This window comes from Sinocyclocheilus grahami, unplaced genomic scaffold, assembly GCF_001515645.1.
Source record: "Sinocyclocheilus grahami isolate Dianchi unplaced genomic scaffold, SAMN03320097.WGS_v1.1 scaffold895.1, whole genome shotgun sequence".
Taxonomy (NCBI): domain Eukaryota; kingdom Metazoa; phylum Chordata; class Actinopteri; order Cypriniformes; family Cyprinidae; genus Sinocyclocheilus; species Sinocyclocheilus grahami.
In genome coordinates this window covers 371,633-387,282 of record NW_015506074.1, presented here as the reverse complement: position 1 = coordinate 387,282, position 15,650 = coordinate 371,633, and the positions used below count along the sequence as shown (strand labels likewise).

The following is a 15,650-nucleotide window of genomic DNA, read 5'->3' as shown; positions in this document are numbered from 1 at the left end:
CAAACACTCACACAAACTCGCAAACACTCACACAAACTCGCAAACACTCACACAAACTCGCAAACACTCACACAAACTCGCAAACACTCACACAAACTCGCAAACACTCACACAAACTCGCAAACACTCACACAAACTCGCAAACACTCACACAAACTCGCAAACACTCACACAAACTCGCAAACACTCACACAAACTCGCAAACACTCACACAAACTCGCAAACACTCACACAAACTCGCAAACACTCACACAAACTCGCAAACACTCACACAAACTCGCAAACACTCACACAAACTCGCAAACACTCACACAAACTCGCAAACACTCACACAAACTCGCAAACACTCACACAAACTCGCAAACACTCACACAAACTCGCAAACACTCACACAAACTCGCAAACACTCACACAAACTCGCAAACACTCACACAAACTCGCAAACACTCACACAAACTCGCAAACACTCACACAAACTCGCAAACACTCACACAAACTCGCAAACACTCACACAAACTCGCAAACACTCACACAAACTCGCAAACACTCACACAAACTCGCAAACACTCACACAAACTCGCAAACACTCACACAAACTCGCAAACACTCACACAAACTCGCAAACACTCACACAAACTCGCAAACACTCACACAAACTCGCAAACACTCACACAAACTCGCAAACACTCACACAAACTCGCAAACACTCACACAAACTCGCAAACACTCACACAAACTCGCAAACACTCACACAAACTCGCAAACACTCACACAAACTCGCAAACACTCACACAAACTCGCAAACACTCACACAAACTCGCAAACACTCACACAAACTCGCAAACACTCACACAAACTCGCAAACACTCACACAAACTCGCAAACACTCACACAAACTCGCAAACACTCACACAAACTCGCAAACACTCACACAAACTCGCAAACACTCACACAAACTCGCAAACACTCACACAAACTCGTAAACACTTACATAAATTCACACAAACTCACAAACACTCACACAAACTCGCAAAAACACACTAACTCACAAACACTCGCACACACAAAATCGCACAAGTGCACACAATCTCAAACTCACACAAAAACACAGAACCTCATGCAAAAGCAGAAACTTTCTCAAAAACGCACACATTTTACGATTATGCTGTGTGAAAGGTGTGTGTATTATATTTGTAATAATCCTAGTACACACATTTCCTCCCATTATTGGCAGGTTCTGTCTAGCTGACTTCAGTGACTGATTGTTCATCAATGTCTCTGAGCTGCCTCATCAATAAAGCGATCAGCTCCGACAGTCATGATGACGTGGTGAAGTCATGCATCAGCGCTCAGTTTCACATTGACCTGATGTGAGATGTGTGTGTGTTTCAGATCCTGTCCATCGGTGTGCTGGACATCTTCGGCTTTGAGGACTACGAGAACAACAGCTTCGAGCAGTTCTGCATCAACTTCGCCAACGAGACGCTACAGCATTACTTCAACCAGCACGTCTTCAAGCTGGAGCAGGTAACAGATCTCTGGATCTGATCACATGAGCGCCGTCGTTTACTCGTCCTGTTCTGCGCTCACATGATCACATTTCATTACCGATTCCACACTGGAGTCTTAGAATATAGACTAACCTGAAGTGTGTTTAAATCTTGATCTTTTATGCGTTTAATGTGAATACTGTGCTTATTTAAAGGGATAATTCGAGGAATAAATGTGATGTTTTTCTGTGAACAACTCCAGGGTTATTATAGTTCATTAAAACTGATTAAACCCATTAAAAACATTTTGTTAATTTAAATAAAATAAATGATAACTGAAACGATATAAAATATTTAAAAAGTAACAATTTTATTTCAGCTAGTTGCCAAGGCGACACTTCTTATTTTCATTTAGTTAAATAATAAAAAATATATTTTTTATTTTAGTAAATAAGTTCATTTTATACAAGAAAATGGAAAGATCTTTTACACTTTCAAAATATAAGCATAAACTATATAGACATTTAAAGCTTAAAATGAACGGAAACGTTGCGTTGGCAACTAGCTGAAATGGTTTACATTTATTATGTATTTTATTTCAGTCAAATTGTTTTTTACATTTTTATTTTATTTCAAGTAACATTTTTTTATGGTTTTAGTTTCCGTTAACTATAATAACCCTGATTTAAAGGATTAAAGCCTGAAAAGGTTATTATAAATACATATCAAATATTCGTTTTCAAAAATTGTTTTTGATTTTAGTGAAGTTCATTTTATACAAGAAATTGTTTTTTTTACATTTTCATAATATGATCATAAAAAACTATATAGACACATTTAAAAAGAAATACTATATTATTAAAATTATGTAAATTATATATATATAATATTATTAATAAATATCAGGCATCAGTTATATGAATTTTAGTAAAGTTGTTCATTTTATACATTATAAACGTATTGTTATTATATACATTATTATTCTTATGATGATTATGATTATTGTTGCTGTTGTTGTTTTTATTGTATTTATTTTCTGAAACACTTCGAGTTACAATTTATGTTTGGAAGGCACTATTAAAATAATAATAACTATTGTTGTTAGTATGAAACTATTCTAACTGCTGCAGAAATAATAAAAAAAATATTAAAAGACCTAAACTTGGAGGTTAGTAATGTTGTTAGTGTATATGATACAGGATTAAATAAAAGCATTATTATATTTAATATTGTTTTCATATTCAGACCTTTGAAAGCCTTCGAGCTGCAGGGTATGTGTGCAGTAACACAGAAGGTTTGCGGTGTGTGTTTGGTCTGTCAGGAGGAGTATCGCTCGGAGGGCATCAGCTGGCACATGATCGACTACATCGACAACACGGCCTGCATCAACCTCATCAGCAAGAAACCCACCGCGCTGCTGCACCTGCTGGACGAGGAGTGCAAGTGAGTCTGGTCTCCGCTCAGCCGCATCTGACCGAGTGCTGCCCAGTCAGTTATCACGCAGCTTTCAGATATTATGTGTCTTCCATTACTGAAGTGTTCTTGCTTTGGGTTTCACAGAAATGTTTAGTAAATATTAAGCTAGAAGCCGGTTCCATTGGATTTATTCACATTAATGTTTATTTAATTCTTTAATATCATTATCTTTGTTGTTTGTTATATTGTTATAACATCAGAAAACTGGATAAGTCACCACAAATATTAAAATCAGATTTATTTTTGTGTAATTAAGATGATGGTATAGTTTGTATTGATATTTTGAATTAGGTTTTTTTATACATATTTTCCATTTTAGTCCAAGTTGTAGTAATGTTACTGTTTTTGCTATATATACACATACATACATACATAAACACACACACACATATTATTTTTTAGTTTTTTATTTTATTTTAAATTCACTTTTATTTTTATATTTTTATACATTTTCAATTTAATTTACATTTTAGTCATTTTCTTGTGTATTTATTTTTTTCAATCATTTTATAGTTTTTTATTTCTTAAAAAAATTTAGATATTATGTAAAAAAAAAAAGTTTTATTTTAATTTTTTTAATTTATTAGTTTTTACTTTATGCTCATATTATGAAAATATAACCTTGACTTTTCTTGTATGAAAATGAACTACTTTACTGATTAAATATTGCAATCATTTGTATATTTGCACATTTGCAATTAGTATATTTACTAATCAAAATTTGAAAATGAATATATGATATTTATTTGTAATATATACATACATTTTTATTTCAGTTTTAGTTATTTTAGTACTTCAGGTTTAAATAAAGTAAAAATTGCATTGGCAACTAGCTGAACGTTTCAATTTATTATATATTTTATTTCAGTTTATTTTATTTCAAGTAACAAAAATGTTTTTTTTTATGTTTTTGGTTTAAGTTTCAGTTAACTATACCTGACTGAAAGGATAAAAGCCTGAAAATATTATTATAAATAAATATCAAATATTTATTTTCTAAATTAGTTTTTGATTTTAGTAAAGAAGTTACATTTATACAAGAAAATGTTAACATTGTTTTCATAATGAGCAATAGAGTGTTAATAGATACATTATTGTTTGAACTCTGCTTCTGTTTAGTAGCATTTCTATCATAAAACAGTGATGAATTATTGCAGACTGGAGTGTTTGATCAGGTGTGAATGTGAATGTTGTTGTGGTTGGCTTGCAGTTTTCCGCAGGCGTCTAATCAGACTCTGCTGGATAAGTTTAAGCGGCAGCACGAGGGAAACGGCTACATCGAGTTCCCAGCCGTCATGGAGCCGGCGTTCATCATCCGACACTACGCCGGGAAAGTCAAATACAGCGTCAAGGTGAGAAACTTGCAGACCCCAGCTCTGCTGCTTCAGTGCTTAAGTGTGTGTGATTGAGTGAGCATTTGCATATGTTACACACACACACAGTGACCTAATTCTGTGCTTTGATCTGATTGGTTGGATCGGGTGTATCTGGAGCACATGTTTGGCAGAGAGGGTTAAATCTGCACGCTACACACACATACACACACACTCTCTCTCTCTCACACACACTCACACACACACACTCACACTCTCTCTCTCTCACACACTCACACACACACACACACACACTCTCTCTCTCTCACACACTCACACACACACACTCACACTCTCTCACACACTCACACACACACACGTAAAGCTGTTGTCGTCTCTGTGTTTATTCGAGCTGTGTTTGGAGCAGATGTGACAGTATCAGTGTCGACTATGAGAACAGCTGCTTCACATCACCATCAGCTCACATTACTGCCCTTCATTCTCAATCTGCTTGAATCCGTGCTATTTTAGTACCGTTCATATACTATTATTATTATTTTTATTTTTATATTTTCCGTTTTCATTTGAATTTGACATTTTTAGTAATTTTGATGGGATTTTTTATATACTGTATATATGTATATATATATATATATATATAATTACATTATATAATACATATAATGTGTAACTTTAATTCAACTAGCTGATTTTTTTTCTCAGTTATTTATTTATTTTTATTTATTATATTTCAATTAATAAAATGCTTTTTTTATTGTTTTTGTTTTAACTGTAATAACCCTGGTTATTTTAGTATCGGTCACGTTTATGGTCTGTTTTTGTTTCGTTTTCCCTCTGTTCCTGCCTCCTGTTTCTGTATGCCCTTATTTGGTTATGTTCCTGTCCTCATTATAGTTTGTTCATTTGGTTTTCCCGTGTGTTTGATTATTGATTGCTCCCAGGTGTGTCTTGTCAATTACCCCATGTACTTAAGTTCCTGTCGGTGTTATCTGAGTTGGTCTGGTATTATACGTCGAAGTTGTGCTTCATGTGAGTCTCGCCCTGCCTTGTGTTTCCCTTTTGGATTGTTTATTAAAGACTGTAGTTTTGAGTCTATCCTCGTTTCCTCGTTCTTCGTCTTGTCCCAGAAGGCAACCGTGACAAAATACCGGACCCACTACAATAGTAAGCAGCGCTCCTTCTCCCCGTTTTGTTTTCAGTTTTTTGAAAATGTTTTCTTTTGTTGTCCTGTTTTACCCCCGCGGCATGGAAACCGCCGCACGCTTCGCGGCATTGTCAAGCCTGCCGACTGTGGCTCACACAAGCCTGCTGGCCGCTGCTCACTCAAATTCGCCAGCCGCTCCAATGTCAAGCCCGCCGGCTGCGGCTCACACAAGCCGCCGGCCGTTCAGCTCTCAAGTTCACCGGCCTTTCCGCTGTCAAGCCCGACGATCATCTCCCTCTCCTCTGCCCAAAAGAGGAGATTGCGGAGGAGGAGATTGTGGGCTCTCGCTCCAGTGTCGGCTCCAGCCCCAGAGCTCGCTCCAGTGTGGGCTCCCGGTTCCCCAGTTAAGCCCAGGGAGGGCTCCAGTCCCCGGTTTTGGCCTCGAAGAGGGCCTTAGAGCCTGTTACTCGAACTGCCTGATCCGCCCTGGAGGCCTTCCTTGTCCCCGTCTTGCACCAGCCTCCAGGGCGCCCACCCCCCCTCCCCGGTTGAATTGTTACAGCGCGGGACGCGCCTTTCGGGAGGGGGAGTAATGTCACGTTTATGGTCTGTTTTTGTTTTGTTTTCCCTCTGTTCCTGCCTCCTGTTTCTGTATGCCCTTATTTGGTTATGTTCCTGTCCTCATTATAGTTCGTTATGTTCATTTGGTTTTCCCATGTGTTTGATTGTTGATTGCTCCCAGGTGTGTCTTGTCAATTACCCCATGTACTTAAAAGGTTAGTTCACCCAAAAATGAAAATTAGGCTGTGTTTTACTCACCCCAGAGCCATCCTAGGTGTATATGACTTTCTTCTTTCAGACGAATCCAGTCGGAGTTATATTAAAAATAGTCTTTGATCTTTCAAGCTGTTTAATGCCACTCAGCGGGTGATGCATGCATCAGTCCAAAAGAAGTGAAATAAAAAGTGCCTATCCATTAAAAAAAACATCTCACACGGCTCCGGGGGGTGAACAAAGGCCTCCTGTAGCGAATCGATGCGTTTTTGTAAGAAAAATATCCATATTCAAAACGTAATAATCACTTGAATCTAGCTTGCGCTCACTGTTGTACACTGGAAGCAGCTCCGGGCAGATGACGAATGAGGTCGGCTTTGCGCATGCGCCGCTCAAAAGTGACGAACACGGAAGCGCAGCGGAGAGATCAGAACAAAACATGGTCACTAATTAGAAGTACAAAACGAGGATTTGTAAAGAAGCATGTCAGAGGATTTTGATATAAGCCAAGAGGAGACTGGTTTTCCTTTGCTAAAGTAAGGAAACTTTGCTTCCTTTGCTCCTGTTAACAATGTTTTTGTTTTAACTGTAATAACCCTGGTTATTTTAGTATCGGTCACGTTTATGGTCTGTTTTTGTTTCGTTTTCCCTCTGTTCCTGCCTCCTGTTTCTGTATGCCCTTATTTGGTTATGTTCCTGTCCTCATTATAGTTTGTTCATTTGGTTTTCCCGTGTGTTTGATTATTGATTGCTCCCAGGTGTGTCTTGTCAATTACCCCATGTACTTAAGTTCCTGTCGGTGTTATCTGAGTTTATAGTTTGTTCATTTGGTTTTCCCGTGTGTTTGATTATTGATTGCTCCCAGGTGTGTCTTGTCAATTACCCCATGTACTTAAGTTCCTGTCGGTGTTATCTGAGTTGGTCTGGTATTATACGTCGAAGTTGTGCTTCATGTGAGTCTCGCCCTGCCTTGTGTTTCCCTTTTGGATTGTTTATTAAAGACTGTAGTTTTGAGTCTATCCTCGTTTCCTCGTTCTTCGTCTTGTCCCAGAAGGCAACCGTGACAAAATACCGGACCCACTACAATAGTAAGCAGCGCTCCTTCTCCCCGTTTTGTTTTCAGTTTTTTGAAAATGTTTTCTTTTGTTGTCCTGTTTTACCCCCGCGGCATGGAAACCGCCGCACGCTTCGCGGCATTGTCAAGCCTGCCGACTGTGGCTCACACAAGCCTGCTGGCCGCTGCTCACTCAAATTCGCCAGCCGCTCCAATGTCAAGCCCGCCGGCTGCGGCTCACACAAGCCGCCGGCCGTTCAGCTCTCAAGTTCACCGGCCTTTCCGCTGTCAAGCCCGACGATCATCTCCCTCTCCTCTGCCCAAAAGAGGAGATTGCGGAGGAGGAGATTGTGGGCTCTCGCTCCAGTGTCGGCTCCAGCCCCAGAGCTCGCTCCAGTGTGGGCTCCCGGTTCCCCAGTTAAGCCCAGGGAGGGCTCCAGTCCCCGGTTTTGGCCTCGAAGAGGGCCTTAGAGCCTGTTACTCGAACTGCCTGATCCGCCCTGGAGGCCTTCCTTGTCCCCGTCTTGCACCAGCCTCCAGGGCGCCCACCCCCCCTCCCCGGTTGAATTGTTACAGCGCGGGACGCGCCTTTCGGGAGGGGGAGTAATGTCACGTTTATGGTCTGTTTTTGTTTTGTTTTCCCTCTGTTCCTGCCTCCTGTTTCTGTATGCCCTTATTTGGTTATGTTCCTGTCCTCATTATAGTTCGTTATGTTCATTTGGTTTTCCCATGTGTTTGATTGTTGATTGCTCCCAGGTGTGTCTTGTCAATTACCCCATGTACTTAAAAGGTTAGTTCACCCAAAAATGAAAATTAGGCTGTGTTTTACTCACCCCAGAGCCATCCTAGGTGTATATGACTTTCTTCTTTCAGACGAATCCAGTCGGAGTTATATTAAAAATAGTCTTTGATCTTTCAAGCTGTTTAATGCCACTCAGCGGGTGATGCATGCATCAGTCCAAAAGAAGTGAAATAAAAAGTGCCTATCCATTAAAAAAAACATCTCACACGGCTCCGGGGGGTGAACAAAGGCCTCCTGTAGCGAATCGATGCGTTTTTGTAAGAAAAATATCCATATTCAAAACGTAATAATCACTTGAATCTAGCTTGCGCTCACTGTTGTACACTGGAAGCAGCTCCGGGCAGATGACGAATGAGGTCGGCTTTGCGCATGCGCCGCTCAAAAGTGACGAACACGGAAGCGCAGCGGAGAGATCAGAACAAAACATGGTCACTAATTAGAAGTACAAAACGAGGATTTGTAAAGAAGCATGTCAGAGGATTTTGATATAAGCCAAGAGGAGACTGGTTTTCCTTTGCTAAAGTAAGGAAACTTTGCTTCCTTTGCTCCTGTTAACAAACGTTGGCATGCGCAGCACTGAACTCATACGTCATCCGCCCGGAGCTGCTTCCGTGTACAACAGTGAGCGCAAGCTACATTATAGTGATTATTACGTTTTGAATATGGATATTTTTCTTACAAAAACGCATCGATTCGCTACAGGAGGCCTTTGTTCACCCCCTGGAGCCGTGTGAGACACTTTTGTTTTAATGGATGGGTGCTTTTTATTTAACTTCTTTTGGACTGATGCATGCAACACCAGCTGAGTGCCATTAAACAGCTTGAAAGATCAAAGACAGGAGATTGCGGAGGAGGAGATTGTGGGCTCTCGCTCCAGTGTCGGCTCCAGCCCCAGAGCTCGCTCCAGTGTGGGCTCCCGGTTCCCCAGTTAAGCCCAGGGAGGGCTCCAGTCCCCGGTTTTGGCCTCGAAGAGGGCCTTAGAGCCTGTTACTCGAACTGCCTGATCCGCCCTGGAGGCCTTCCTTGTCCCCGTCTTGCACCAGCCTCCAGGGCGCCCACCCCCCCTCCCCGGTTGAATTGTTACAGCGCGGGACGCGCCTTTCGGGAGGGGGAGTAATGTCACGTTTATGGTCTGTTTTTGTTTTGTTTTCCCTCTGTTCCTGCCTCCTGTTTCTGTATGCCCTTATTTGGTTATGTTCCTGTCCTCATTATAGTTCGTTATGTTCATTTGGTTTTCCCATGTGTTTGATTGTTGATTGCTCCCAGGTGTGTCTTGTCAATTACCCCATGTACTTAAAAGGTTAGTTCACCCAAAAATGAAAATTAGGCTGTGTTTTACTCACCCCAGAGCCATCCTAGGTGTATATGACTTTCTTCTTTCAGACGAATCCAGTCGGAGTTATATTAAAAATAGTCTTTGATCTTTCAAGCTGTTTAATGCCACTCAGCGGGTGATGCATGCATCAGTCCAAAAGAAGTGAAATAAAAAGTGCCTATCCATTAAAAAAAACATCTCACACGGCTCCGGGGGGTGAACAAAGGCCTCCTGTAGCGAATCGATGCGTTTTTGTAAGAAAAATATCCATATTCAAAACGTAATAATCACTTGAATCTAGCTTGCGCTCACTGTTGTACACTGGAAGCAGCTCCGGGCAGATGACGAATGAGGTCGGCTTTGCGCATGCGCCGCTCAAAAGTGACGAACACGGAAGCGCAGCGGAGAGATCAGAACAAAACATGGTCACTAATTAGAAGTACAAAACGAGGATTTGTAAAGAAGCATGTCAGAGGATTTTGATATAAGCCAAGAGGAGACTGGTTTTCCTTTGCTAAAGTAAGGAAACTTTGCTTCCTTTGCTCCTGTTAACAAACGTTGGTTTTCACGAGACTCACCGGTGCATGCGCAACGCTGAACTCATACGTCATGCTCCCGGAACTGCTTCTGTAAGACTGTAGTTTTGAGTCTATCCTCGTTTCCTCGTTCTTCGTCTTGTCCCAGAAGGCAACCGTGACCGTATCCTTGAGATAGTATTGCAGTTTTTAATGATATTTTTAATTAGTTTTCATTTTTAGATTTTCTGTTTTAATTTTATCTGACGTTTTTAGTTATTTTGTCGTGAGCTTTTGTAAGTTTTAGTAGTATTTTTTCAGTATATTTATTTTTGTTTCATTTTATTATTATTGTTATATTTTATTATGTTTTATTTCAGTTTTAGTGATTTTATTGCATCAAGTTAAACAAATGAAAATGGCAAATGTTGCTTAGTTTAAAATAGTGTTATTTTAGTCAAATACTATTATAGTTTTTGTTAATATTATGAATTAGATTTTATTTTTATATTTTCTGTTTTCATTTTAACTGTAGTTAAAGTTTTATTACTGTTGTGCTTTCGTCTTTTTTTGATAAATGTGTATATCATTTTATTCATTTTTATTTCAAGTTAAACAAAATGAAAAGGACAAATGTGGCAACTCTACCTAGTCCCTAGTGTACGTAGTCAACTAACTGAAATAAAATGTTTAAGCTTATATTTTATTTTATTTCTAGTGACAAAAAGCTAACCCTGGTTTGAAATAGCATACTACTTTTATACAGTGCCGCCCACTAATATTGGCACCCTTGGTAAATATGAGCAAAGGTGGCTGTGAAAATAAATAACTTCAGTCACCCTGGTGTGCTACAAAATGTAAATATGAATGAATATACTTCAGAGATATTTTACTCATAAGAATGTCTAGGGGTGCCAATAATGGTAGCCAACATGCATCGGAGAAAAACCTTTATTTCGTAATGTGAGTTTCCCCCCGCTTTCAATTGTTTTACTTCAATGAAAGTTTAGAATTTTGTGAATTTTTTTGAATGAAAGATCAAAAAGATAAGCAATGCAGATTTATTCTCTCAGCCGCCTTTGCTCATATTTACCAAGGGTGCCCATATCAGTGGGGGGCACTGTATATATAAAGTATGCATGCATGTGCTGTCTATGACATGTCTGTTGTGTCTGCAGGACTTCAGGGAGAAGAACACGGATCACATGCGTCCGGATATCGTGGCTCTGCTGAAGAGCAGCCGAAATGCTTTCATCTGCGGCCTGATGGGAATCGATCCGGTGGCCACCTTCCGCTGGGCCGTGGTCCGCGCCTATTTCCGAGCGCTCGTCGCCTTCAGAGAAGCCGGGAAACGGCACAAGGAGAAGACGACGACGACGAGCGGTGAGAAACAGTGTCATTACAAACCAGATCCTGTCATGCAGCTGTGAGACTCAAACACTCACAAACGTTTCTCACAATCACATGCACAAGAATTAACTACCCATGATGCAACATCTCTATTATTTATCGCCATGGAGACGATGCAAACGCTCTCGTGACGTTAAAATATGCATGCATGGAGACAGAAGAACAGCAGACTGGAAACAATGCGTTTTAGATGCTGACACGCTTAGCATCCCTGTGATTTCATTCACAATGCTTCGTTTTTAATTAAATGTCATTTTAATGTAATTTATTTTTACCTGATGTTGTTTGCAAGCAATGACAATAAAAATAGAAGATTATTATTATTAATAATAATAATAAAAATAATACTTTTATAAATAGTACAATTATATAAATTGTAAATAATTAAAAACATTACAAATAATAAAAAATAAAAATGTATCTATACATTTATAATAATAAAAAACATTAAAAAAATTTAAAAACATTTTTAAAATTCAGTGTGTAATGTAACATGTAAAAAGGTAAATTTACACAAAAACATACAATTTGTTTAATTTATATATATATTTTTAATACATAATTTTTTTTACATTATTTGCGGCAGTTTCCCTGTTAATTTTTAAAATATATATATATACAATAAACAGTAATATATAACCACAGGTATTTACTGTTTATTATTTACTTTCTAAAATAAACATGAAAATATAGATAAACATTTTCATGCACCTTATTTATTTATAACATACAAGCAAGCATTTTAACATATAAATAAACACTTTTTTTATTTGCAGCTCAGCTATTTCTATAGCATATGAATATGCTGCTGATCAGATGTTCGCGGACACAGTTGTGATAGTTTATCACATGCGTTTGTGAACATGTGCTGTGTTGTTTTATTAAAGTGTTTGTTGTTGCAGAATCCCTCGACCAGCGAGAACAACAACTGCAGACGACGACACTAAAACATTCATGAGACACATTCACGACTGACGCTCGCTTACTCACTCTCTCTCTCTCTCTCTCTCTCTGTCTCTCTCTCTCTGTCTCTCTCAATTTCAATTTAAGAGATTGTACATCTAAGTAATATAATAGAGTAATTAGGCGTAATATAATGTAGCTGTGCTGGAAACATCAGATCAGGGCAGGCTGAGTGTGTTCTCTTCTGTGGTGACAGGCAGACACATATTGAGCAGCAAACACACAGCAGTTCTTCTGTTCTCCTAACAGATACGCCACTTTCTCCTGGTCTGAGAGAGTTTGAAATGTCTGATGGATCTGCTGTATTTTATCGTAGAACACTGTCCGTATATCTGTGTATTTGGGGCATTCTGTTAGGAAGTGCAGCTCTGTCTCCATCTGATTCAGATCACAGTGTGAACACAGTCTCTGCTCCGGTGGCAGCCATGTTTTTCTGTGTCTGCCCGTCTCTATCATCAGCTTGTGTCCGCTGAGTCTGTATCTGGTCAACGTGCTTCTCAGTTTCTTATCTGACACTGTGTACAGATACTCTGCCGTACTGTACTCTCTCTTTAGGGCCAGATAGCATTGCACTTTACTCTGCTGTTGTGTTTGGGTTTGCCAGTGAGTGATGTAGCTCTGTTTGATCTGTGCAGTAATCTGACTGATTCTGATGCTGTGATGCAGAGCAGCAGTAGATGTTAGTGAAGCATCAGGACTGAAGCTCTGGATCAGCTGATTGCCAAAGCATTAAGACAACAAAGAGAATGGTTTAACATCTGAACATTTACATCTCTCGCTCTCTCCAGGCTCTGACGGTCCGGTTCAGAATCAGAAAAGTGTGGACAGCTTCAGTTTCCTGCATCATCCTGTTCACCAGCGGAGCCTTGAGATCCTGCAGCGATGCAAAGATGACAAATACAGTAAGATGACAAAACATTTTGTTACTTGAAATAAAATAAATATTAACTGCAAAAAAAAAAAAACTTGATTAACTTGATGTTCTAAAATAACATAAATAAATAAAATAATAAAATATATTTCCCAAACTCTTGTTGTCCCGCTGAAATTTTAAGTTATTATTTAAAAATGTAATAACACGTTCACGTTCATGGTGAATTTTACCACAATGTTAAAAACCAAACATGGTAAAGACACTGTAATGTAGCTTATTGACTTTATGAAACTACAGCATGAAAAAATTAATAAATTCAGTAAATATTAATTTGTCAATGTATTTATCAAAATAATGTCTTAATTTATTAAAAGAGTTATATCTATAAACTAATAAAAATTACTAAAACTTTGGCTAACATTAAAATGGAAATTATAAAAAAAGTAAAAAAAAAATGTAAACATAAAAATTACAACAAAAATGACTAAAACTTTGGCTAACATTAAAATGGAAACTATAAAAAAATGTAAAAAAAAATGTAAACATAAAAATTAAAACAAAAATTACTAAAACTTTGACGTTATAATGAAAACAGAAAATATAAAAAAACATTTTTTGTGTAAAACAATGAAGTTACTAAAACTTAAACTGATATTATGATAAAAACAGAAAATATAAAAATTTCAATAATAATAAGTACAAAAACACAACAAATTTGCTAAAACTTTGAAATTATAATGAAAACGTAAAATATATATATATAAAAAAAAAAAATACTAAACTATAAATTTAAACATTAAAACGTAAAATATAAAAATAAAAACTTTTGGAACGTCACAGCAAATGAATCTTCAACAATAAAAATGACTAAATAATCTCGCCAAAAATCCATCAGAACGATCTGACATCATCATAAAGAGTTTGTGTTATGGTTCTGTTAATGATGAGGTTATTGTTTGACTTCCAGGATATTTGTGTAAACCGGCTTTAGTTTGGTCTCGTTTGGTCTGGTTTATATGAATGATCTCAGTTGTTTGTGTTCCTCTCCATCTGTCAGATTCCAGCATCAGCCGGAGGAGTCCACGCACTCCACTATCAGACCTGCAGGGAACAAACACGCGCCGCGAGAACATGAGCAGGTACAAACCCCTCAAACATTCACTTCATATTTACCTCATTTAAAGGGATAGTTCACCCAAAAATGGAAATGTGATGTTTATCTGCTTACCCCCAGGGCATCCAAGATGTAGGTGACTTTGTTTCTTCAGTAGAACACATTTGATGATTTTTAACTTTAACCGTTGCAGTCTGTCAGTCGTATAATGCATGGCAATGGTAACAAAATCTATGAGAGTAAAAAAAACATGCACAGACAAATCCAAATTAAACCCTGCGGCTCGTGACGACACATTGATGTCCTAAGACACGAAACGATCGGTTTGTGCCAGAAACCGAACAGTATTTATATAATTTTTTACCTCTAATACACCACTATGTCCAACTGTCTTTGGGCGCGCGCACGGCATCCGGTGCGTGAGGTGTGTACGCGCTCTGGCGTAGTTTACGTTAATGGGTGTGTGTTGATATCCAGCCGAAGAGCAATCAACCATAACTTCCGGCGAGCAGGTTCAGAAGTTGGGAATACGTGGAAAGTCACGACTCCTGAATGAGTTCGTGCGAGAGAACGTAATCTTTTAGTTTTAAGTCGGTTTGAACAATCCGGATAAGCACAAGTAAGTACCATTTTGATTAGCCATCGTACCTACAATGACTGTGCACTGTGTAAACAATGAGTGATGTATACCCTACATCTTGGATGCCCTGCGGGTGAGCAGATAAACATCACATTCTTGGGTGAACTATCCCTTTATAACCACATGTTCACCGAGCTCTGATGTCAGCTAATGGTCACATGACATGCAGCGAAACAAACAAAATAACAGCATTTCTGATACAATTGTAGAGTTTACCACACAAAATAGGGTAAAGTCACTTTAATGCACCTGTATTGATTTTATAAAGTGGCAGCATGTAAAAATACACACGTTCAATTATTAAGAAAGTAATTAATAATTTAACTAATAAATATCATTTTTTAATAATAATTTAAATAATAGCTTTATAAATAACTAAATTGTATTATTGATTTTACTAATGAATTTTATTATAGCAGGTAAACAAATACAGCACCACAATTTGTGATTGTTTTATAGCTAAAAAAAAATAGCATCATTTAAAACAAATTAAAACGTATGTATGTATTAAAATTATTTATAAAAAAAATAATTTTAATTGATTATTCAAATTAAATTAAAATAAAAAAACACATAAAATCTCAAATGTTTATTAAAAATACAAAATTTTAAATGTATTAACTAATAACTTTTAATTATGGCAGAAAAACAATTAAAACACTGAAATTTGTGATTGCGGTATTGTAGATTTTACCACAATTTAAAAACAAAACATGGTAAAGTCACTGTAATGCACAACTTTAAG

General features: G+C 37.9%; 1 protein-coding gene across 1 annotated transcript in view; it reads left to right on the top strand.

Moving 5' to 3' along the window:
* myo9ab (myosin IXAb) overlaps window positions 1–15,650 on the top strand; it is a 123,919-nt gene that overhangs the window by 73,610 nt on the left and 34,659 nt on the right. Inside the window, exons 10-15 of the mRNA XM_016248860.1 lie at window positions 1,393–1,527; window positions 2,812–2,933; window positions 4,177–4,318; window positions 11,083–11,287; window positions 13,066–13,179; window positions 14,209–14,309. Of these exons, the coding sequence (XP_016104346.1) occupies window positions 1,393–1,527; window positions 2,812–2,933; window positions 4,177–4,318; window positions 11,083–11,287; window positions 13,066–13,179; window positions 14,209–14,309 (819 nt within the window). The remainder of the gene's footprint in view (window positions 1–1,392; window positions 1,528–2,811; window positions 2,934–4,176; window positions 4,319–11,082; window positions 11,288–13,065; window positions 13,180–14,208; window positions 14,310–15,650) is intronic.